Source organism: Brienomyrus brachyistius, chromosome 7, assembly GCF_023856365.1.
Source record: "Brienomyrus brachyistius isolate T26 chromosome 7, BBRACH_0.4, whole genome shotgun sequence".
In the NCBI taxonomy this organism is placed as follows: Eukaryota; Metazoa; Chordata; class Actinopteri; order Osteoglossiformes; family Mormyridae; genus Brienomyrus; species Brienomyrus brachyistius.
Window position 1 is genome coordinate 18,652,831 of NC_064539.1, and position 25,517 is coordinate 18,678,347.

The 25,517-nt window shown below is 44.2% G+C and overlaps 3 protein-coding genes across 5 annotated transcripts in view; all 3 read left to right on the plus strand.

Annotated features, from left to right (window-relative positions):
- dym (dymeclin) overlaps positions 1-1,441 on the plus strand; it is a 77,368-nt gene extending 75,927 nt beyond the window's left edge. For all 3 annotated transcript variants that reach the window (XM_049019733.1, XM_049019730.1, XM_049019731.1), the window contains one exon: positions 6-1,441. In XM_049019733.1, the coding sequence (XP_048875690.1) occupies positions 6-155 (150 nt within the window). In that variant the 3' untranslated portion in view covers positions 156-1,441. The remainder of the gene's footprint in view (positions 1-5) is intronic.
- A 6,358-nt stretch (positions 1,442-7,799) lies between these two features.
- On the plus strand, positions 7,800-24,537 carry smad7 (SMAD family member 7). Its single transcript, XM_049019740.1, has 4 exons — positions 7,800-9,452; positions 10,263-10,316; positions 13,526-13,597; positions 23,694-24,537. The coding sequence occupies exons 1-4, from the start codon at positions 8,987-8,989 to the stop codon at positions 24,230-24,232; spliced, it is 1,131 nt and encodes a 376-aa protein (XP_048875697.1). The 5' UTR covers positions 7,800-8,986; the 3' UTR covers positions 24,233-24,537.
- The window catches only part of bxdc2 (brix domain containing 2), a 277,175-nt gene continuing 268,866 nt past the window's right edge, over positions 17,209-25,517 (plus strand). Inside the window, exon 1 of the mRNA XM_049019743.1 lies at positions 17,209-17,212. The gene's annotated coding sequence lies outside the window, so the exon portion shown is untranslated. The remainder of the gene's footprint in view (positions 17,213-25,517) is intronic.

Consider the following 25,517-nt stretch of genomic DNA (forward strand, 5'->3'; position numbering starts at 1 on the left):
TGTAGAAGTTTCCAGAGCTGAAGTTCAAGTATGTGGAAGAGGATCAACCTGAAGACTTCTTCATACCATATGTTTGGTCCCTGGTCTTCAACTCGGGGGTGGGGCTCCACTGGACCCCCCAAGGCATTGAGCTCTTCAGCATGGATTCCAGCTGACTTTGCTTGTGTGAATATATGTGTGAGAGTACTGGAGGGGATAGGGGGGTACGGCTGGATGATTCTGGGGTTTATATTTCCGAATAACGTGTAGCTATGCCTGAATGTGAGCAAACACTTGGCTGTGTCTCTACATGGCTTTGGAAGGTGCCTCTAGCTGCAGAACATGGATCACGGGGGGGGTTCATGTTTCATTTTTGGCTGCACTAACCCAGAAACGTTACTGCACACCGCTTTTCCCGGGTAGACTGAACATCAGCCACACTTCTGCCGCATTGAGCGTCGGTACTGGTCCACCGGCTCGATAGGGTTACCGGAGCGGGGCTGGGGGAGGGCAACCAGTAAGTCAGCTCCCACGCTGATGTCTAACGTTATCAAAAGAAAGCATGTAAACATTAATGGGAGCCTCACTGGTTTTCCTTCCTCTTATGATCATATATTTGGCTAAATGCAGCTGCATATGGCATCAAATGCAGGTTTTATTAATAAAAGATAATTATTGCAGGAGGCAAGATGTCTAGTAGAAGGTGTTTAATTGTGGAATAATAGTTTAGTGGAGTATTTTTTTTTTATTATTCTTATCAACAAACTATTGAGTGGTACATACCCCAAATGTCAGATACAGACCTAGCCAAGCACTTTTTCTTATTATATACTTTCTCTTCTTATTGATCCAGCCCTTGGTGTATACCCAGTTTGCACAAGCTTTAAAAAAGATTGGGGACAGAATTTTATTCATTTAAACCTGATCTGTACATATACCCATTACACAATCCAAGTCGGGGGGGGGACTCAGCAAGTGCATGTACTTATTTTTTTATACACAATTACAAAAAGCATGTTTGTTTCAGTAAGTTTTACTATGAGGATGTGGAGGATGGGTGTTGTTTGTGATTCCCGCCCCCTCTCCCTACAGTAAGACTAGTCAGGTTGAGTGAAAAGAAAGTGTATGCCCTAATATGGTTTATGAGGTTATATAACATGTGGTACGGAAAGCTGCGAGGGACATCTGCTTTAGTTACATGGAGGCGATGACGCTGATCGCTGTTACACAGCAGGGATGCTGTACACCTGATCAACAACGGAGGGCTGATGTCTTATTTTCTGTACATGTATAAACTGAAGTCTTTAAAACTTAATTTATTTTCAGCACATCGCAGCTATGTGAGGGGCCAGTCCGGCATTTAAAGTCTTTGAGAATGCTTTACCTGTCTTCCTCCTGATTGTAATGTATCGCTAATTTAAATCTTTGTAAACCAACATCAATAAAAAAAAGAAAGGTGGAATTATTCTCCTGTTATTAATATTCCAGTGAAAGATAGTGTTTTGTTTATCTGTTGAAATATCTCTAATGCGCATGCAAAGCCTATTCTAAGGAAATTACAGTAGAGCGATACATTCACATTTTAGTGGCGTTTTTCTCTAACATACAAGTGAGTCTAATAATACATCACAATGGTAAATTGAATATCATAAAAGCAATAGTAAATTGATAGTATTGTTGATCAACTTTTTTTGGTTTTATTAAAATGATCAGCACTGAAAAATAAATTATAATAATAAATGTGTTCGGTTTCTCCTTTAGCTACACATTGTTGTTTCTGTCCTCCATTGTTTAATTTGCATCCATTGTTTAATTTGCATCCATGTACTAATGGCTGGAATGTTTAATTGCGCATTTTGTGTTTCTCCACGGTTCTGATTGACTCGCTACATTTCAGAGGTTTAAAAATAAGTCTGTAAAATCAGACGTCAGAAATCTTGGTGTCACAATGGATTCAGACTTTGGCTTCGGTGTCCATATCAAAGCAATAACTAAATCAGACAGAAAAAGAGATAATTAGAGGTCTCTTGTCCAAACAAGACTTAAAGAAGCTCACGCATTCATGAGTCTTCAGCAGGATGGACGACTGCAATGATCTCTTGAACGGGCCTCCCATAGAAACCATTATACATCTTCTGGTCATTGAGAATGTTGTTGCTGGAGTTCTAACAGGAGAAAATAGATCTGAGGGTGTTGCACCAATTCCTAGATCTTCACATGCCCTTCAGTTACAAAATACTGCTGCTTGTGTATAAATCACTCAAAGGTTTTCATCCAGCATATACTTCTAATCTGGTTGATGGATACAAGCCCGCTACATCCCTTTGATCTAAAGACGCTGAACCATCTATTATTCTGCTAGAACCAACTTCTGGAAGATCTTCGATATGCCCCCACCATTAGCTGCATTTAAATCTCGGCTTAAAACCGACTTGCTTTTTCTATGCCTTTGCTTGACTATTTTAAGGACAGCACTTTCTACACATGGAGTTGAGTTCCCATGTTCTCCGCATGCTCGCGTGGGTCTTCTCACAGTTTAAGACATGCAGTTAGCTGAATTGGGTTTTCTTAATTGCCCTGATGTGTGAGTGTATCTAGGTGCCTGCCCTGAAACAGACTGACATCCCACCTACAGTGACCTCTGCGCAGTGACCTCTGCTTACAGGGAGTGACACTAAGATCAGTCAATCACTGTACCGAATAAGGAGAATGGAATATAACTGTAGAAAAGCTGAGGCCCTTTTTTCTGCTAATTGGACCGTCTGAAGCTATTGGCTGTCTATCCCTGTGTGTGTTTGCTGCTACTGAAGCATCATTCAGAAGGACTGAAAGTGTAAGAGCCATTTTCTCCGGCCTTGTGTGTCTTTAGGATGCTGGCACCATACTATCATTTATAAGGAGCACACCCTCTCTCTCTTCGGTGCTTCCTGGGACCACAGCCAATCAGACGATGGAACTGGAAATAAAGAAAAACAATGTGGTTTGAATGACTGAAACGTGCAGTGTGTGCACATATATGCCTTTTAGCATGGTCCTGTTTTCAGGTGTTATACATTTTCATTTATACTGGTAATAATAGTAATTGCTCTTTATTTGGTTACAAATATAAATTGTGTATGTGTGTAAATAATATATGCATGTGTATGTTGAAATGAGCATACATGCACATAAACTCTGCAGGGAGTTTAAGATCACCATTAAGGTCTCACTGGGGAGGTTGTCAGGGGTCGACTTCTGTGACGCAGTTACATCAAACAAAGCTGCCCCGTTGGGGAAAGGTTGCGTAACACCAACTTCTATGTATTTTGGTTTAGAAATTGTGCAAGGAATAGACTAGCTCGAATGTCTGTCTAGATACTAAAAATATAGCCTCTTTGCAAAGGTTGTATATTAGTGTGACAGCAGCTCTTCTCGGAAGTTATGGCTGCTTTTCTACTTGGAAATAGTGCTTTTTTTTAAGATAAATGCAAATTGATTATTTTAATATACTTTTGCAAAATGAAAAACGTAACTAAAATACCATCTGAACAAATGCTGTTTTTCCCCACATATACGTTTGTTTTCATTGAAAGGCGGTAAAATTCCATTTTGCTTTACAGTACTAGAGGGATTAGCAGTTACTGAACATGGGTGTTGGCCAGCCAATTAACTGCTGCTCTGCCCCAAAGCAAAGGCTGACTGTGTTCCAGGTCCTCTGTTGGATGTCATGCAATTGCTGGCTTTCATAGTCTGAGAAATAATCCTTTTATGAAATGTAATACTTGCAACCTTCTGACCCTGCACAATTGCACTGTTTAGTGTTGTAAGATTATAAATGGGGACGTAGGTGAGGCAGCTTTCAGCGATAAGTCTTGTATGATTAATGCTGCAGAGTTATTTTAAATGTGTTAATTATGCAACATGTTTATATTGACCTTTTGGGTTTTTTTTATATATATTTTTTTATATAATGTGTATAGGTGTTGTGTCACACTTGTTGGTTCTGCTTTTGAAATATTGTTTCTTTTATTTTGTAATTGTTGCACACCCATAGCGTCATCCTTTGAAATTATAACAAAGTTGCTGAGGTTTAAAAACATGCGCGTCTCCCCTTTGCATATTCCTCTTTTTTTAACAGATACCATCTGCAGTATGTCCCTAACAAAGCAATTTACTCTTTGAGCTCCTGTTTAAAGCTCAAGTCATTATCCATAACACTGTATCCAAGGGTAACCAAGTGATATTCCAGTGCATTATAATATTCTTCAGCTTAGTAAAGTGCGGGCTACTGGACTGGCAAATGAGCTATTCACGTTTTAAATGAAATAATAATTAAATGAATGATAACCTGTTTTAAAAATGTCACAAATAAGATGCTATAGAAAACCGATGCATCACAAACACCTTTTTTTTTTATTTTCAAAGTTTTTTTTTAATAACATTGTTATTGTTGTTGCCGTTTCTTGTTTCAACAACAAATTGCATTTTAGGGTTTGCCTGAAGTTAATGATTTCAAATATGTTTTAATCATATTAAATGATTATCAAGTTAAGATCATGTGCACTTGCTGCTATTTTACTCCTCATGTGTTACATATTTGTCTGTGCCTGTATCCGTCATGCAAGGTGCAGCATAAATAGGGTATGTTTACCTGTAAAGCTGTCATATAAAGACGTTGCAGACACCAGTCAGCGTCGTCTGCTTTCCCTTGGATGTGGAGCAGTTTTAAGGGGATTTCCACCTTTTAGGAAGTAATACACTAATGATGTTCTCATTCCTTAGCTTTTTAATGCATCTAAACTGTTGTTCATTTGATGTCTTTCATGGAAGGACACCTCTGTGCTTGAACAATACATTTTGCCATGTAATCAGATTTGGATGACAAGAAGCAGAGTAAAGGCCCAGTGAATACGATGTTACACAGGCCCTGTAGCACTGCTAATTTCAGAACAAATCCATTTACACTTCTGCAGAAACCTGTTTTGCAAAACCCTACCACGTGTATCCTGCTGATGTATTGCACTCAATATTTGTTGCACAATATAAGATAAATAGCAATGACAAAAGATTGAAGTACTGCATGCAGAAATGCACATCAATATTTGTCACTTCTTCAGTTTGGTGTACAATTTTTAACTGAAGAGTTCATATTTGCCACCATCTCGTCAGCTGTGAAAAAAGTGCAAATGTTTAATAAGTAAAATTAGTTACACAACCTAGAAAATGGATTCTAATGACCTATCATTTTCAAAAAGAAAAATATAGATTTATGCTATAACTAGCCACGATATATTTCATGTCTATATTTTTCTTACTAAACAAAAAGGTTTAGAACAGTATTATTTATATAAATGTGTTTTTTTTTTCCTAATATAAATCTCTGCTTTAATCTATTCAAAAGTATCATAATTTGTAAAACACTATTACTGTAACAAAAATCTGGAATTTTGTACAGTATAACAAATCATACTTTATATTTTGGAAACACACCATATAAGATAGTATAACAATATATACAGGAAGGAACAAGAAATGCATCTACTGCAGTCGTCATGGAAACTAATTTGGCACATGTCATGGCCTGAGCCCAGGAATTTTAAGTAGTAAGTAATGAATTTCATGTAAAGAACAAGCTAGTTTTAGTGCTTATGAACCTAAGAAGTAGCTACCTGTTGACATGGCCTTTCAATTTCAGTTAAAACACCCAGCATATAAACATGCTAAACATGCTGATTTGCAATTAGATGCGTCAGCTAAAATGCATTAAGCATCAAAATTTAAAAACCATTAGCGACTATACCAAATATGATTGCAATAGGTTATTCTAGTAAAGTTACTAGAGGAGTATTGTATTATTGCATTTAGGCCTAGTTATTGCTCCTGTCGACTATAGTGTGACATTTGACAACAATCACTGGCTTTAACTGAAGGAATATGTTTCAATTAATGTATTTCGGTGAGCGTGGTCCTGAAGGAATGGCTTACAACACGATGCCATTATTTATGTGCGAGACGTTAGAAAGATCCCATTTCCCTACTATAATAAATTAGAACTTAGGCTGTTTATTCGGTAAGCCGAATAAATGCTTGTTTCTTGTTTTGGTAATTTTCTAAATCAATGAATGAAAACTTGATAAATGGAGCTCCGCCGTTAAATTATAAATAGAATAAAATAAGATTCGCTACCTTCAGTTATTTTTGTGATCAACCCCCAATCCGGTAAGACGCTCCGGTAGCGGTTAGGTTATTAGCTAAACGTCTTTTTTTGTAGTAGTAGTTTTTTCTGCCTGCCGTGGTGTGTGATCACTTCCAGACTACCTTAAACGCCGCTATTCGCTTGTTGAACGTGGCTCTTTTGCGGCGCCAGTGGGGAATCTGGGAACAATGGGAGCGAGAGCCATTGACTGGCGGCGCCTCCCAAGCGCACATATCCCATCATCATAATCATCCATCCCACTGGCCTGCAGCGACACTGACTGGCACCCATATTAACATACTGCGCCTCGCCTACTGTCTAAGACACAATTAGACTACAGCTGCATTCTTCGGTCGCACAAGAGGCCTCTGTCTGGCCGGCCGGCCGGCCGCCGGGCCGCTTAAAGGGCCAGATGTTACCGGCGGCCCCCGTCTGCTTCAGTCCGCCCCGCCGAGAAACGCAGCGCCGCAGGCAGGCAGGCAGCACGCCGCCATCTGGCCTTATTGACGCTCTAGACATATCTGTGGCTGTCATGTGGGTTAATTGGATAATATTACTTTTATTACATTTTATACTAGGAGTTACCTTTATAAATCTGCGCAGCGGAATTTAATGCTGTTTCTAAAATGTATTTTTACTCGGTAAATTTAAAAGGGAAGATCAACAAGCTTTTTATATGAATGAATGAATGAATACATGAATGCATGCATGCATGAATTAAATATCATTTAAATGCTCTGATGTGTATTCGTTGTAGTGAAGGGGAATCGCGTCTTCAGCTGCAGACCTGTTCGCTGATGGGCGAGGAAACCATTTCCTTGTTTCGTCTCTTTCTCGATGCTGTCAGGGAAACAATTAGGTTAATGGACACCGGCTCCAGAAGGTTCTGCCACAGCACGCGCCTGTAGAATCACCCCATTGTCTGGGCTGTCTGACACGAAAATGCAAAAAGTGCCCCCAGTGCACCTTCCAAAAATATTAATTTCAAAGGGGAAAATAAGCAAATATTTACATGCCATGTTATTGGTAATGCGAAACTAGAAACTATTGTCTAACAGCTAAACTACTGAGTACTGGTATATGTGGCGAAAACGCTATTAATTGAGACTAACATGTAAGAGCACGACTTGCAAATACAATTATACTAAAAAAAAGCAGGCCACAAAACCAGATCTAGGCCTATAAATGTTTTTTTTTTATTTTATTTTACTCAATAATCATCATAGATCATTTCGAATTATCATCTGTAACAACAAACAGACATAAACAAATAAACACAACTAAACTGAATTATGCACATAGTTAACATTATTTATTCCACTAAAATTGTTTTTAATTTGTGAGTGATCTTTGCCGAACCCACATTTTTAATGCATGATTCTCAAAATTAATATTTTTCGTATTTTCTTTAATATTATGAACTGCGAAACAAGTTTAAACTTCAATTTAGTGTTGCGTTCACCTTTGTAAAACTGGCGCCCCCTTCTCCTTCACTATAAAAATGCTGAGAGCCCCCTACTTGCTTCCTGGTTAAAAACGTCTTTCTGTTAAGGAATAACTATTTACAAGTTAGTACTGTAACTAATGTAACTTTTCTCTCTCTCTCTCTATCTAGCGGCGAGCCACTTGATCTCTTGTTTGCGCAACACAATCACTTTTTTTAAGCGACAGAGTGTCTAGACAGGCACGTGACGGGGCGCGCCGATGCGCAGTGGAGCCGCGGCGGCTGCGAGCGCGCAGAGGCGGCCGGGGGAGGCGAGGGCACTTCGGCCATCGGCGCTTCTCCACATCGCATCGCCTCTTTGTACGCGCTCAACTTTCTGCTTTTCCTTATATACACGGGCGCCGCAACTTCAGCTAAAAGAAGTCGGATGAGTCGGAATAAGGATATATAACAGATCATATATAAAAGATGCACCGCTCTTAAAGGGACGAAATATAAAGGTCTTTATAGGAAACGCGAGTACTCTGTTCGATCAGATTGATTTTGACTAGTCTTGGATTTTGCTTGAGCGTTTTTTTCTGCTTTTTTTTGTTCTGCTGGAAAGAATCCCCCTGGTTTTCTGCAAACAGTTGCAATGTTTGTTGCGGATCTGAATATCGCAATACGGATATAGCTGATAATTGTTAAAAGCCAAGGGGGGAAGACAGACAGCAGCCTTTGTTGCACCGGTTAAGGTTCGCTGGCGTCTTGGAAGATTTTGTTTTTTTGGATTTAATTTTTTTCTTTTATGGACGCAGGACAAGCTTGGCTATGAATGGATATGTTTCTTTGTGCAATATATATTTTTTAACCCTACTTAAAAAATTCCAACCGGCACTATAGTAATCTGTATGCCGTGATTTCGTATACGTAAATACACATTACAGTGTTTGTTTGAAATCATTCAGAAGAAAGTGCATGACTGAATGTAGCGTTTATTGTAGTTAGCTATAATTAGCTAAACATTACCAGTGGAGTCTGTATACTGCATGTTGCAGTTGCATTGAACAGTATTTTGCGTGCATGTACAGTTTATGCAGCTGTCCGACTAAATGTTTATAACTTAAATGATACATGTATTTACGATCTGCATTATTATTTCTGCAACTACCCCAAAGTATATCATCGATGCACATTAGCACATTTCTGAAAGCGTCCTTTCGTATAAGGGATAAATCTTAGACTGAAGCCTGGCTTATGCTACAGATTGTCTTAGCTGCTCGAGTCCCCAGTTTTTCCGTACGATCATTTCAGGCTGCTTGTCTTTGCTTGGACTCGGATCCCGGATCCTTCATGATTTGCGGACATCATGCTCGTTTTTTAGCCGGGAAACCTTCTTTTCGTCCCGCATGTTCAGGACCAAACGATCGGGGCTCGTCCGGCGACTCTGGAGGAGCCGTGCGCCTGTCGAGGGCGACGGGGAGGCGGATACTCGAACGCATGGATCCAAGGGCTGCTGCATGGGCAAATCGACTAAGGTTTCCAAATCTAACCCTGGAGCGGAGGCTGAATTAAAAGTATTGACCCACTCGATCCTGAAAAAGATCAAAGAGAAACAATTAGAGGCGCTTTTGCAGGCGGTGGAGTCGAAGGGGGGCGTCAGGAGCCCCTGTCTTCTCCTGCCCGGCAAAGTGGACTCCAAACTGGGTCAGCACTCGTACTCGCTCCCTTTGCTGCTCTATAAAGTGTTCAGGTGGCCGGATCTCAGGCACTCTTCGGAATTAAAGAGGCTTTCTTGCTGTGAATCCTATGGGAAAATTAACCCCGAACTTGTTTGCTGCAATCCGCACCATATGAGTCGGCTTTGTGAATTAGGTAAGTGTCTTGCAAATATAATATGGATATTAATATCACGTATCCAATGTGATACGGAGATGTTAAGATGGTATAATGTCAGTACATGGCACAGTTTGTTATGCTACTACTAGTGCATCAGGGTATCAAAGATCAAACATCTCTTGCCCATAAAGAGCTAAAGAAAAGTTTATTTTCCTATTCAAAGTAGAAAGAAGATATTAATATCTGTTCATTTTATGGCTAAGATCAGCCGCTGGTGTTCTTTTCGCTTATTCACTTATTGACTGCGAATTGGTAGATAATTTAATATTGCGTTAATGTGAATTAATTACATGCTTAGACGTAAAACGGCAACATCACGATTTACTTTTTTAAGAATAACACGTGAAGATAGTAATTGTGAGCAAAATGTAAGTCGCCGATTGCTCATACGTTTTCATATCTGGTCGATTTTTATTAATCGTGCTGTAAACGGGCTCTTGGTATAAAACACGTTTTCACAGTAATTCCTGCTACGGCGAGGCAGCGGGAATGGGCGGAATAAGCGGCAGTTTGTAAATGAGGCTGCTGCCGCTTTTACAGTCACTTCCCCGAGCCAAAAGAGGCCCGTATCTCCCTGCCCCGGTCGCAGATAGACGGGAGACTGGCGCCAGGCGCCCCCTCGTTTATCTGCCTGCTAAATATCAAGGCGATCGCCGCCTCCCAGGCCCTGCCTCCGGCCCTCACTGCTAAGACAAACAGTTTGCAAGAAGAATGCCAAGTGTTATCATGGTTTCTGCCTCTCCTTCACGCACAGCCATGCCTCCTCATGTGCCCTTTTCATTGCAGAGTCCCCCCCGCCTCCCTATTCACGATACCCCGTGGACTTTTTAAAACCACCAGGTAAGTTTTCTAATCAGTCTCCAAATAATATATACCCTTCAGTTTACGAAATCATTGGAATGTATCTGAATAGCGCATTATTCCTTGGCTTTGGTTGTTTGGTCGTACTTCGTATTAGTTTATCGGAACTTTTTAAATAAAATTCTTAAGGGTTAAAATGTTTGTCTTTATACACATGCAAACAAATGTATCCATATATGTCCACGTGTGTGTGTATATATATATATATATATATATATATATATATATATATATATATATATATATATATATATATAAAACAAAATTCATGTCTCCAGAATTTCTGTGGCCAGTAAAAAAAATATTGTACTTTTTATATCGCCTAAGCAGCAAGGCTGCCTGTTTTTCTAAAGTCGGGCTTTTAAACTTTATTATGAAGCCGAGGTCCACCGTGAGATGTGATTTATGGAAGCCGGAGCGCCTTTGGCCGGCCAGGACCCTGTAATAGCATGGACGCTGGCCAAGGCCGGGACCCATTTCTGGCTGGCACCAACCCTGGAGTGGTTGTCTGCACAAACTTCTGGCTGACGGGTGACCTGGCAGGGTAGATAAACTGCACTGGCACCGGGGGCACAGGGAGACCGGGGCCTCATGGCTGGAGGGTGGGGGGAGGCTGGTTTAGAGGAAATCGGAAATGTGGATCACACAGGAGACTGCACAAAGACACTGCGCCGACTTTTATCTGTCGAATTGATCTTCCGATGGCTGTTTTTTTTTCTTGTCAGACATTTGTGTGGGTAACTTGCGTGTGCGTGCTTGTATGTCTGCGGGCAGTGGCGGAGCTCTAGATAACCCATTCGAAAGCGTGGATTTAGGCTGTGTGCAGAAATGGAAGCTCGCCATATGTTTTAATGGCTCTTTTATGTTAACTTTTAGGGTCAGTGAGAATTCTGTGCTATTCATATGGTTATTTATCCTGTTCTGGTTTATGTGACATTGCTGGTTGTCAAACAAGCTGAATATATTGTATTACCAGATTTTTTTTGTGTCTATTTTAATATTCAATTCTTCATTGTAACTTGAGGGACTTTAATCCTTGATATATTTAGCCGGAAAATAATTGAAAAAACTGAAATGTGCCTGGACATATTACTTTACTGTCATAATGACATTCCGGGTGTTTTTTTTTAATACCGATTTTGCTTAGGCTTAATTAATCATGTATCACATAGAATCAGAGTGCTGTGTGTATGAGTAACAATTATTATGTCAAATCCATAAAAAAAAGAATAATGAAAACAGACAAGCTCCATAAAAAAAACAATAGAGTATCAATATACAATTGAAAATAGAAGTTAAGCTCACTGAGCTCGACAGAAAGAAATGTTTCCATGCTCTTTGACATATGCCGCGCTTCCCTGTCTCGCTGTTGAGGACAGAGGGGGGGAAAAAAACCCTCAGAACAATGGACAGTGGCAAGAAAGGGGAAGTCATAGAGGCAACTTTCATTTTTGTTTTAAGACGCAGCGCTGACACTGTCATGTGAGCGTGAGGGGCTCCGCGGGAAACGAGTGGCAGGATCTCGTCACCTGAATGGACTGTCTGCTATGTTATTTACATGTCCCATGATCCTCCACGCATGAATGAAGCACGGTAATTCAGAGCTGTCAGGCTGCGCTTCCCTGAATGAAACGTCCTGCATCCTGCATTCACCAGAATGAAGCGTTCTGGTGAATGCCTGGGAAGTACTAGCATTATTGTTGTTGTTAATATTTTATTTTATTTTTTGAGATCAGTAGATAAGTGGGTCAGTGTAATGGTTTGAGTCAGCTGTAATAGGATCAATGTGTTGGATTCTTAAGGTTCAACGGTCTATCCAGTAATGTTTTGTATCTTTGCGCGGATTTATATAGCATAAGACCTGAAAACAGTATGGCGGAATAGAAGGTGCTTTTACAGACATGAATTCGGTATGTTCGCCTCTCAGTGACGACTGAGCCTGGACGGCACCAGATCCGCCAGCATGAAATGTGAGTTTGTTTTCCCTCCCTGCGACATGAATCATGGAGTGTTTGAAGCTGCCGTCTGGCTTCTCGTGACTTTCTGGCTCAGAGAGACGCTCTCGGTCCTGCGGTCCAAGAGGCATACCCAGGAAAAGAGCACTGCGTTTTCCAAGCCAGAGAAAGGAGATCCAGGATGGATCGTATTGTTTGATGACTGGAGAGAGGGATGCATTGGTTCGCCAAGGCCAGCTGTCCCTGCCTTCAGTTTTCATCAGAATTGAGAGAACCGGATTGAAGAAGTGACTAAACAATGCCTATTACCCAACATGATCCGGCAAATAAATTAAATAAGCTCTAGTTTATTACAGTTTATTAAAGAATTAACTCCAGAAATATGTATTTTACCAATGAAGTCTATTTAAAAATAACGTCTTGACAATTCATAATTACTGTCAGAAATACTCTAGCAAGGCATTCATCATCTCTCATATACAGTGTTTATCATGCTTCATTGTGTAGTAGGGGGGGAAATTAGCTATTGGTCACGAAAGCTATAGAGAACACAGGGTTAAACATTAGGGCTCTGAGCAAAAGAGTTTCCTCTCCTCCAGTTTGCTATTAAGAAAATTTACTGTATACAGTGTTCAAGGCTGAGGCTATTTTCCTGTCTCTCCCTCATTGTTTTTGAGTTGATTAAGTGTATCCTGCTGAATCGTATATTTCTATTAGTGGCGTCACACTGTGCTGATAAGGCCAGTGAGATGTTTTCTCCATTCTTATTTTCTTGATGCCGTTTATTTATTATGAATAGCACTTGGTGCAGATGAGGGAAAATATCGCATTACTTTCTGTGCTCGTAGGGGAGTTTGAGTTTAGGTGTTGGTGCCGTTGAAGATCAACATCAGTCCCAGCTGGGGGACCCCAGCTGTACCAGCGAGGTCGCTGGTAATTCCCAGTGTTTGGTGTTTAGGATGATGGTTGAGAAATGTTTTTGTGTGTAGAAAGCGGTGAATGATATGTGTGTGTGCAGTCAGTGACAGATTTTTCTGTTCTGTTGTGCTGGATGGATTATCTTCTTTGCTCCTGTGATGTTCTCTGACCTCTTGGGCTGTTGTGTACTTCCTAGATGCTCTCTGTGTGCTATTTTCGACTGAAGAAGAAAAATGTATAGATTGGGCATGTTGATGGAGCGTCTTCTGTGTGAATAACCCTCGCCTGTCTCTCCCCCCCCCCCCCCCCCCACAGATTCTCCAGACCCTGTGCCTTCTTCCACTGAAACTGGGGAAACAAACTACTCGGCCCCTGTGGGGCTCTCAGGTAGGACACCTGTCCGTGGTCTCACTGTCTAAGCTGGGCTGTCCGTCATTAAAAAGCTGAAGTGTTCTTCTACGGGCCTTTCATGCTCATTTAACACAGAAGAACATGTTTGATAATATGTATTCTATTCTGGGCAAGGTCTTGGTGCTGGAATTTCAAATGGAACAATTCGGTAGGGGCCTTATTGCAGTTAGAAGCCTGGGGTCATTCTCTTAAACATGTGCGTTGTGTTGTGCTACGTCACAAAGCTGAATGCTGTTCATCTGGCTGAGAGAATCTTTTTGATTTTTAAGGTATTGGTTTGTCATGCTCAGGCAGACAGTATTAGTAATTTCTCAGGCAGTTTTCCTTTTTCTGGCTGTGGTCTTTCATGGACGTCATCCTGAAGAGCGTAAAGGATAACAAGGCATTTCTATTTACTGCTTCTGTCAATATTACAAGGGAAAACTCAGTGGTCTATATCCATCTACTGTGTACGTCTTATTAGGTAGCATTATTGTCTACCCCCAGCAAATGGATGAAGGGCTACATAATGTGGGCTGTTCGAACGAAAATGGGAAAGAAAATCTACAGTGCTCTCTCCCTCGCTCCCTCTCTCTCACTCTTTCTCACTCACTCTTTCACTCCCCCCTCGCTCTCACTCTTTCGTCCTCTCTCTCTCACACACTCTCTCACTCTTTCGCCCCCCTCTCTCTCTCACCCTCTCTCTCTCTCTCTCACTCTCTCTTTCGCCCCCCTCTCTCTCTCACCCTCTCTCTCTTTCACTCTCTCTCACTCACTCTCACTCTTTCGCCCTCCCTCTCTCTCTCACCCTCTCTCTGTCTCTTGCTCTCCAAATTCTTGTACAGATGTTTCTCATTATGGAAACTTTAAAAGTTTTTTTTCCTCCCTTCCTCTGTTTTTTCTAAATGGGAGTTGGTAAGTGTTACTCGCTCTTTTCTTTTGTGGAGATGGGGGTTAGGGGTTTGGGAGGGGGGTGCCAGTAAGGGCAGGAGGTCAGGCGTCGGGTGACTTTTAGCGCCGGCCCGTCTCTGGAGATCCACGAGATCAGCGCCGGTCCGCTCAGACGACACGCTTTCCCTGGCTGCCCCACTATCGCCATTTGCTATCCTTGTTTTCCCAGGAATGTGTTTCTCCCGGGCGTCTCCGGTGACGTGAATATCGCTGGCCGACGTTCCATACAGAACTTATTTAACTCATACATACATATTTTTGAACTTTTGAATGCGAGGTGCCCCGGAGGCGGCGTCTAGCTTTCGCATAAAGCTACGGTCTGTTCAGTGCTAAACAGGCTCTGAAGTCCAGTCTGTTAGCTAAACAGGAGCTTTATGCCCAGTATAAAGCGGAAAAAAAGGCAGACTGGAGTCTAAAGTAACCTCTACAACCCCTCCCGAGCACACCCCACCCACCCCCTCTCAAACACCCCCCCCCATTTTCCTTCCTGGCTGGGCTGACTGTGGTGAGGCACGATCGTGAATGGGACTCAGTGAGGGGCGGGGGGCAAGGGGCGGGGGGCAGGGGGTGGGGGGCCAGGCTTGGAGCCAGGGGCTTGATTTCTCTGGCAGGGGAAGAAAACTCGGCTTCCCCGGGGGCCTCTCACAAAAGCAGCACACTCGTCCTGGCGCCCCAGCACTGACCCTTTCATTCACTCACTCTGCCCTTTTTATGTTGTTCTCTGGATGTATTTACAGAGGAGCAGGGTGGGGACAGGAGCGTCACGCACGGGCGCACGCGCGGCTTTCCCCCGTCCTCAGCCCGTTCGCGAGTGTTGGTTGGTTTATTTTCAGTTTGTAGTCTATTATGTGTGAAATGCGGATGCTCGACGTACAGACCATTTCCTCATCGTCGTTATTATTTTCGATTCTTTAACATTAAAGGTTTTAAGGCGTGAAATACATCACCTGTTCCAAAATAAACAAATGTATGAGGGGCCATATTAATTGTGTACTAATATAGTTTTCTAAACCGAAGCGTGCCAGTTACTTAAGAGGCGAGGTACCATGGTTTTGTTGAGCGAGTGACCCAACCCGAACTGCTCCGTTCAGACCTATAGTAAACGTATTTATCTACGTACTTACTCTCAATTCGCTTTGAACGAAAGGGTCAGCTGTAACTGAATGTCAGTGTTAAAGGTCGCTATTTTAGTAATTAGTGGAAATTACTAGGGTAAGACCTGTTTTTTTCACCAGGCTGCGTGGTAAATAAAACTGGAATATATAGCTTGTCTAACAAGAATTGGAGAATATATCAAGCATTGATGAAACGTAGCCAGTCATTACGTAGCTTGAGGAAAACTGCAGCTAAATTGTATTCTAGCAGCATTTTGAATCAAATATTTGAAATAAAAATATAAAAGGCTTTAGCATTAACCCTACCCCCGCTAGGGGTTTTACCCCCCACTTGTGAGTAAAACTTGGAAACAGAGTGATTTCGCTATTGTCCCGGATATGGAAGTTATTAAACGTCGGTCTTGGACTGACCGTGTCACCCTGTAACACAGAATGGGCTGACAGCCAGGGAGCGGGAGGCGCGGGAGTGGGAGGCGTGGGAGCGGGAGGTGCGGGAGCGTTGCCATGGGAGCGAGAGGCGCGGGAGCGGAGCCATGGGAGCGGGAGGCACAGGAGCGGAGGCATGGAAACGGGAGGCGTGGGAGCGTTGCCATGGGAGCGTTGCCATGGGAGCGTTGCCATGGGAGCGTTGCCATGGGAGCGGGAGGCGTGGGAGTGGAACCATGGGAGCAGGAGGTGCGGGAGCATTGCCATGGGAGCGGGAGGCGCGGGAGCGGAGCCATGGGAGCAGGAGGTGTGGGAGCGGGAGGCGCAGGAGCGTTGCCATGGGAGTGGGAGGCGTGGGAGCGGGAGGTGTGGGAGCGGAGCCATGGGAGCGGGAGGCGCGGGAGCGGAGCCATGGGAGCAGGAGGCGCGGAGCCATGGGAGCGGGAAGCGCGGGAGCGGCGGCATGGAAACGGGAGGCGTGGGAGCGTTGCCATGGGAGCGGGAGGCGTGGGAGTGGAACCATGGGAGCAGGAGGTGCGGGAGCATTGCCATGGGAGCGGGAGGCACGGGAGCGGAGCCATGGGAGCAGGAGGTGTGGGAGCGGGAGGCGCAGGAGCGTTGCCATGGGAGTGGGAGGCGTGGGAGCGGGAGGCGCGGGAGCGGAGCCATGGGAGCAGGAGGCGCGGAGCCATGGGAGCGGGAAGCGCGGGATCGGAGCGGAGCCATGGGAGCAGGAGGCGCGGAGCCATGGGAGCGGGAGGCGCGGGAGCGGAGCGGAGCCATGGGCGCGGGAGGCGCGGGAGTGGAGCGCGGGGCCCCACCGCCACTTGGCTGTGTCCGTCTGTAGCTCTTGGCCCCGAACGCCGTTCCAGTCCCTCTGGCCACACGGGGCTTTTTCCTGGCATCTGTAATTTTTTTTCTTGTACTTCTTCTTCTCCCACCAGGGTGGGCCGCTGATCACAGGTACGCAGAAAGGAGCCGTGGGGTCTGGGGGGTTCTGGTTCTTCTCGTGTTTTAATTGACGGTTCTCCGTCACCTTCGGTTAAGTGCCAGGTCTGCATCAAGGAGGATGCCATTTTAGACCCGGCAAATTTTCTTTTGCGGTCTGCCCCTCCCTTTGGGTATTGATGTAGATATGGACCTGGGGGGAGAGGAAAGCAGACCTGTCTACTTTCTGGAGACCTCCCTCCCCACCTTGAACAAAAACGTTTGGTAGATCCCCTGTCCCGTATATATGCCGGTAGTCTGCGGTTAGATGGTTCATCTGGGAGGTTGGTGAGTCATAAGTGTCTTGAGCATGTAACTGTTGACGGGGGGGGGTCAAGGATGATGGAATGTATGCTGGTACTTATTCAAAGTGACCCAGGGGTATCTGTGTAAGAGAACATGGTGAAATAGCACCAACGGCTTGTACCCGTCCTCAAATGGGACTGAGTGACCCATGCAAGGCTCCAGCCACCAGTCTTCTGTCACAGTCACTTCCTTCGCCAGTTAAATTTAGTCTCTGGTTTATTATTAAACCGTTACGTCCTGCTCTTCCTCCGGCCTGCGTCGGCTATAGGAATTGGCTTGTTACCTTTCGAGGGATTCTCTGTCTCCTCCGCCAGCCGTATTAAGTGACCTTCGGTGCTCCTATGAAGTTGCCCCCATGGCAGGAGTGTTCCCCAGCCCCACCCCCGCCCCAGTAAGAGGATAGGCCCCTAGTCGCGATCTCCAGGGGCCGTGGGCCCCACCAGCAGTCAGCTCTTGGCGTCTGTCGGCTCATGTTCCCTCCATACCGAAGCCTTAAACCAAACAAACTGGGATCACATCTGCTCATTTCGGTTAACAGGAAAAGCTGACGGGCGGCACAGGAAATGGCATGATGTCTTTGAGGGGGGAATAGGCCCGTGCTGCAGTGTTTCGGTGGCGTACCTTAGAATGTGAATCCAATGAAAGACCAGGAAGATGCTTTCAAAATCTTGACCAGTGGGCAATGTACCTCCATTTTCCAAGCTGGACTATTTTCTCTTCATTTTCTTCCCTGCTCAAAAGGGGCAAGGCAGGAATAACAGCAGTTCTCTTTAATTTTATAGCAGCCCTGTTGCTCAATTGACTGAGTTGAGGATCTTTTATTACTTTCCACTTCCTTTCCAAAAGCTACAGCCAAGGAGGCTCTTTTCTTGGGAGTTAATTTTGGTTTTGGCTGTTCCCTGCTTCTCCACCCAGTATCATTGCGCTGCTGCAGAACAGCATAAGGAGGCACAGGGAAGACGACAGAAGCAGAGAGTTTCGACTAGATAAGGGGCCTGAGATGTTTTTTGCAGCTAAATGCTGGGAGGTATCCTGAATCAGGCACGTTAAAGTGAAGGATGGTTCTGAGGTGGCCCAAGGAAGTAAAGAAACCTGAGTGTTGAGGACCAGGCCCCTGGCTGCAACCCGCAGGCTAAGACAGGAGCCTCTTGGAGCTGGTGGGCTCAGCACCAAATGTTGGGGTCTTGCGTAGAATCAAACAATCAAACAAAAGAACTGGATACCTTGCTTGTGTCTGTGTGTCTATGTGTGTCTGTGTGTGTGTGTCTGTGTGCCTGTGTGTTATGTATATTTAACATTGTGTGGAACAAATGTCTCCATAAGGTGATTTAAAAACCTGTTATTTTGACATTATGGGGGCCATTTTTTCAATCCCCACAGGAGGAAACTCAATTGTTAAAAAAATCTGTGACTGCAATCAAAAAAACTAAAAGTGCCAAAAGTCTTGTATTTTGTTTGGTTACTTATGGCTAAGGTTAGGGCTGAATAAGGTCGTCATTGTTGGGATTAGGGTTTTACCCATAGAAATGTATGGAGGGTCCCCACATAGATATGAGTACAGGCGCATGTACACGTCCGCGTTTTTGGCGCGATGGGTTTTATGTGACTTGCCGTTTCCTTTCGAGCCATTAGAGCTTAACCCAGCAGCAGACCGGGGCTCCAGTTTCGATGCTCTGTTATCTTAATAACATCTTGCGTTGACTTTTTCTTTCAGTAACATGTCATGGTCCCATCAGACTGAAGTTTCCAGTCTGTGTTGCAGTCTTTTAAAAGTAATGGCAGTGGGGGAGAGGGGGGGGGGCATTTTTAATATAATTAAAAAGATTATTTAAAAACAATGGAGGATTGGTGGCTGACTCGCTGAACTGGTTGTCGTAGAAGCGCCGCGCTGAGGTTCCCACGGAGATCGCTGACATTCTGGATGGGGAACAATGCAGGCGCTTGTTTGTTCCTCCGTGCTGTGGGCCCCGGCACCCAGCACAGACGGATGGGTCGCCAGCAGCGAATCAGAGTTGCGTTACTCTTCTGTGCCGTTTTCCTCTGCTTTGGGAGACATTACCTGCCCTCTCAGACTCAGTCGTAACGACATGGCGTCGGAATGATAACAGCGGGAATAGCGAGAGGCCCCTGGAAGGGGTTCCTAGTTCCGTTGCCATGGAAGTGGAATGAACCAGAAGGAGCCTTAATGATGAGAGCGACCTTGATGTAGGGTGGAACTGTACTGGGGGAAGGCTTTAAGAAGCACACTGATTGGTTGTAGGATTGTGTGGACAGAGGGATCTGTCGGTGCGTGTGATTGGTGGAGGATATGTTTCACACTGCAGGTGAGTGACTGCTAATTCGGTATTTAGGAAGAAGCGTTACCTAAATATAATTTAATTTTTCCCCCCATATCATGTGTCCTTAAATGTCTTTTATATGTGGTGTTTCCATAACACATGTATAGTATTTCATATTTTAGTTGTATTAACAAACAACCAAAGAATTCCAGCTATTTCCCGCTTGGAAACTTTCCTACAGCATAGGTGTGGTTTTCTGTTTCTGGAACAAAGGAAAAGGGACTTGCATCTTCTTTGTTTGCACCCCCCCCACCCCCCCCCTTCCCTAATTAGAACTTCCTTTATTAACTGGCTTCAAAAAAAGGACATCCTATGAGGGGCAGAGACTGGCAAACAGGACAGGGATGTCGTTTTCCGCGCGCTAACACAGCTAGCGGAGGGCTAGCGAGACTGTTTATCGTATGCTAATCTGGATCAGGCCGCAGTGGCAGATGTACTGTTTGTTTTGAGAATAAATATTTATATTAAGACTGAAATTTTGTGTATCACTTCAAAAGAAAAGTACATTTCACCTCGTCAGTAATTTGTGGCATGTTTGGCTAGTACTGCTCTTCTGAAGGATCAGTGGCATTTTAGCCATAAAAACATTTTCCCCGGCTGCGTGACTGTGTGTTGGCGTGTCCTGAAGCAGATCACAGTGTAGGCCCAGACAGCAGTAATCATTAACTTTTCCAGACAGCAAGCTGTCTCCAGTCCTGTGGGGGAGTGTTGCTTTTTCTCAGGCCATCGCCCCGTGTGCCTCTGTCACAAGCTAATTTGTTGACTAGTAATATGCCCGCAGCAACAGAGCACTTGATTAATCTTCAGTTGTTACACACAGCAGGTCACTTTGGTCAAAGTATTGACAAATTTGAGGTTGAAACTTGAGTTTCATAAATAAATTGGACGATTAAAAGAAAAAAAGAGAATTTTTAACAGCCAAAAAAACAGAGGATAGAGAATATGGAGGCAGGCTAATCCCCCCAATTTTTATTTTCATTCAAATGCTTTTTTTCGGAGAGTTTGCATCAGTGAGTCTAACATTGTAATCTGAACAGACACGCAGACACACATCGGCAGCAAAAACAAACGACACCAAGAGCAGAGGAAGGTGCCAATTTAGAGCAAGACACTAAATTAGTGGAAACGGCGTACCGATCTTGTCATGAGCTGGAGAGTCCCGGCCCAAGGCCCAGAGGATTGTGGGAAGTGGGAATGAGAGCTTCGGTGGCAGTAGTGCATGTTTGAGGATCTCGTGGAGCCCCGTCATTTTTGGCAGAATTGAAAGGACGACGAGAACTAAGAAGATCCCTGATACAGCTTTCCTGTTAACCCCCCCCAAGTTTTAGAATAAGCCGACCCCCCCATCCTCCAATCTCTGCAGATAGCTCGCGGCTGACTGCATGAAACGCTCCGGCAGGTTTTCCCATGGTGCATGTCTTTGGCATGTCTGCGTCATGTGAGAGGGGATATTGTGTGGAGAAACCTGGACTTGGTGGTTCCAAAATTAGCCCCGCTGAAGTGGAGGTTCTCACACCCAGTAGACGACGGTGCACTCGGATTGCCTAGCATGACACCAATTGTCTGCTTCTGACCCCCGACACACACACACACACACACACACACACACTGATAATCTTATTTAATACTGTTAATCTGGCATGCATTCCTGCCCTGCTGCATCAGAATGATAGGCATTGGATCGAACTAAAATAGTCTGTCAGCCGGCCAATCACAGAACAGCAAACCGTGAGAGTCTGACCTGGCGATGAGGGCTGGGGTGACAGGCTGTGTGTGTGTGTGTGTGTGTGTGTGTGTTGGGGGTGGGGGGGCCCTGCTTTACCTGGCCAGCTCATGCTACCTAAGGGGTCGTCTCAACTTCTGAGTCTTTTTCTGCAACTCATGGAAACCTCCGGGAATGGCTGCTGTTCTTGCTCTCTGTTTGTTAAAGAAAACGAACAAAAAACTGAATCCAGGTTGCTGGAGGATACCTCACACCCATGACAAGCCCTGACAGGAAGCCATGTGATTGCCTGAGACAGCAAGGCTCCCTCTCTTACAAGACTCACAGTGCAAGGAGTGTTTGTGGGGCTGCTGATGCCTCTGGAACAATGCGAAGATAAAGCCTGGAGCGAGTGTGGGCTACAGATCCACAACTGGGAACAATATTGTGATTCAGCTGACGGAGGATGTTGTTTATCCTTTTTTATTTAAGGTTTTAGTGCATATGATGAACCTGGACGTGAAAGGATTCCTCAGATCGTCAACTTCAAAGCACCACCTGTTGTGTCTGGTGCACGTTTCCCACTTTTTCATGTTTTTGTGTGGTTTTCTTTATTTTTTGTTTTTTTCTTTTATTGAAAAGTTGGTCCCTTGCAAACCCCTGCTTCATTCATGCACCGACAGCGGGGTTGGTGCCTTTGATATACAGTGTTGCATTTGCTTGTTAGCTGACAGATTTAATTATGTAAATATTGAGAAAAGCTTGCGGAAAAGAGCAGAAGAACTTACAGGACGGGGTTAAAAATGGTCGTGGATACGTCCTAGGTCTGTTTCAAGTCCAGAAAGTACAAATCCTGACCAAGATTTTATTTCTGCCGACCAGTTAAATACTCTGCGATTGTGACTCCTTATGTTTACCTGGTTGGTAGAATCAAAATCTTGGTCTGGATTTGTAGCTTCTAGACCTGAAATTCCCAACACGAATCTTGGCTGTGCTTAGGTAGCCGTACCAATCCGGACAGTAGGTATTGAGGTACGGCTGACAGTCTCCGCTCGAGAGGAAGAGGCGGAACTGCAGGCCAATTAAATAGCTACACTTCCCATGTCAGTCTCATAGCTGCACTCCTCTCTCCTTTGTAGTCAAGCTCCAGGCCAAATTTCTGTGAGATAGAGATATGGAAGGAGGGCAACATGAGGCACATGAGGGGGGAAGAAGCTCGGCTGCTGCCAGTCTGTCCGCAGTGCTTTTGCTTTGGGGGCGGGGGGCTGCAGGGTATAAACCCCTGTGCTTTTTAACAAATGCATAAGGAGAAGGTCTGTTTGCCACTTCATGGCCAGTCTGTCTCTGTGCCATTTCTCTCTCTGAGTGAGTTAACGGGGTGTCCTTCCACACCAACACCCCCAACTCCCACAAACGCCTTCCTTCTCCAAATTGTGTGTTAACAGGATTCACACCTTTAGAAAAACACCAGACAAGGCGCATCTTAAAAGGACACTTTGATTAATTTAGTAGCGATCACCTCCTTGTCTGATCACCTCCTTGTCTCCTTCTTTAAGCGAAAACATTCACCCCCCGCCCTACATGGGAAGACTCGCGTTTTATTTGCTTTTTGAGTATTCCAATTCCCTTTTAGTCCCTTACTGAAATATTAAACCTATTACTTATAATTTCCTGATGTAGAATGAGGCAACCTGCCATAAAACAATGATTGGGACAGATTTATGGCACGCTTGACGTCAGAACATTGTTAACTAGCCTGCAGCGAAAATAAAGAAGCCAGACAGAAGATAAGCATTAACGCTTATGTAAACACGATCCCTGTTTGCCTTCTAGTGTCTTGGGCTGCTTTTCTTGTAAGAATTCCAAGAATTCCTCCACCGTTTCCAAGATGGCAAAATTTAAGGATGCGAAGCCGATGTTTGTGTGTAGGCGAAAGGGCTTTTCAGCACGCTTTATATGTGCGGAAATTACGTTCAAATCGGAAGAGTAATGGTATAACACCGGTCAGTCCATGGTTATGTACAATAATTTTGAATAGTGATGATGTAAAGGGTGTTTTTTTGTTTATTCGGTTATTAAGTAGAATTTTGCTCTTCTAACTGAACAGAAGAGCCCCTAAATCAGATATCCAAAGCCATTGGAATCCCAGCACCAACAATCACATTTTACTGGTGTTTAGTGGTGGTGTGTGCTCTGGGTACTGTCAGCATGCCCGTGGCCTGTATGTGTACCACGCTAACGATGCCTCCCCACTTTCGTCTGTCCAGATTCCCAGGCTCGCCAGCAGTCAGGAGAGCGCGCGCACTGGTGTGTGGTGGCATACTGGGAGGAGAAGACCCGCGTCGGGCGCCTCTACTCGGTCCAGGAGCCCTCCCTGGACATCTTCTACGACCTACCTCAGGGGAACGGCTTCTGCCTTGGGCAGCTGTGCTCGGAGAACAAGAGCCAGCTGGTGCAGATGGTTCGCAGCAAGATCGGCTACGGCATCCAGCTGACGCGCGAGCAGGATGGCGTGTGGGTCTACAACCGCAGCTGCTATCCCATCTTCATCAAGTCGGCCACACTGGACAATCCCGACTCGCGGACGCTGCTGGTGCACAAGGTGTTCCCCGGTTTCTCCATCAAGGCCTTCGACTACGAGAAGGCAGGCAGCCTGCGGCGGCCCAACGACCACGAGTTCACACAGCAGCCTCGTACAGGCTTCACTGTACAGATCAGCTTCGTCAAGGGCTGGGGTCAGTGTTACACGCGGCAATTTATCAGCAGCTGCCCCTGCTGGCTGGAGGTCATATTCAACACTCGATAGCAGCGGCAACCTCTCTCCCAGCTCCTCTACCAGTTATTTGTTTTTTTGTTTTTTTTTTTGTTTGTTTGAGGGAGGGGCGTCAGAAGAAGTAGGGAGGGGGGGGGCAGTATGAACTCTTGTTCGACAAATGATTAAAATTTAAAGTGAAACAAAAACAGAAATGTATTTTATGTTATATATAAATATATTATTACTTGTAAATATGAAGACGTTTTATATGCATCATTATTTATGTATTGTGCAATGTGTTGATTTAAAAAAAATAAAATAAAATGCACTTTGCTTAATATAAATGCAAAACAAGGAAATGCCAAAATTAAAAATAATGCTAAATGAATATAAGACTGGTATGTTTTTTTCCCCATTAGCTCGTTTGCTTAAACCGCAGACTTTTAATTTAATATGTTATGGTTTAAATTCATAAAAATTCATCAAAAAATTCCAACCATTCATCTATAAAGTTCTCAAACCAACTTGGAATAACTGGAATATACATACAAAAACAGCCAAATACTGTGTATCTTGCCTTTTAATCGTGGTCTGCTGAACATAAATCTGATTTCAAGGAAAATTATGTTTTTTTCCAGAAATCTCAACATTCCGAGAAAATCTTCAGTCTCTTGATCCCTGCTTTGTCTCGTTTTTGGTATATCATGGACAGAGAGCTCCAGTAGGCCGGGAGAAAGGTGCACTCAAACTTAAAATTTGATTAGCTGGTGAACTGAAATGTGTTTTTTCGTCATAAAGGTATGACAAAACGTTCAACCAAATGCACTGACTAGGGAACAGTGCATCTGGAAGTGCGCATTGATATTTGTGTCTGTTATCTACGGTGAAATAGGCAGCCAGACCGCCTACACAGGACAGGATGACAGGGGGATTGCAGACTATCCCCGGATGCTGAGGGCAGGGTAGTCATCCGCAGGGTGAACAAACACACACACATACACACACACCAATATACCTAACCATGTGTATGGAGACTACCAGGCAAAACTGGGGCACCCAAAGGGGAAGCATGTGAACAAGGGCAAGAGTAAGAAAAGCCCACAGGCACAGGAATCAAACCCACAAATCTGTCAGCTCCACAGTAGCTACCACTGAGTCATCAGGCCACCTTGTAAAAACCATGAGCATCTATTACCGCAGATGCAAGAGCTGATTTACAGTGTTTTCATGCATTGTCTCAAGAAGGGTATTTGATTCTATTGTATTCTACCTTCATTTGATACTCTTTCTAGTGATTCTGCTATATATCCCAAATATCGCCATTTTCAGTTTTCCA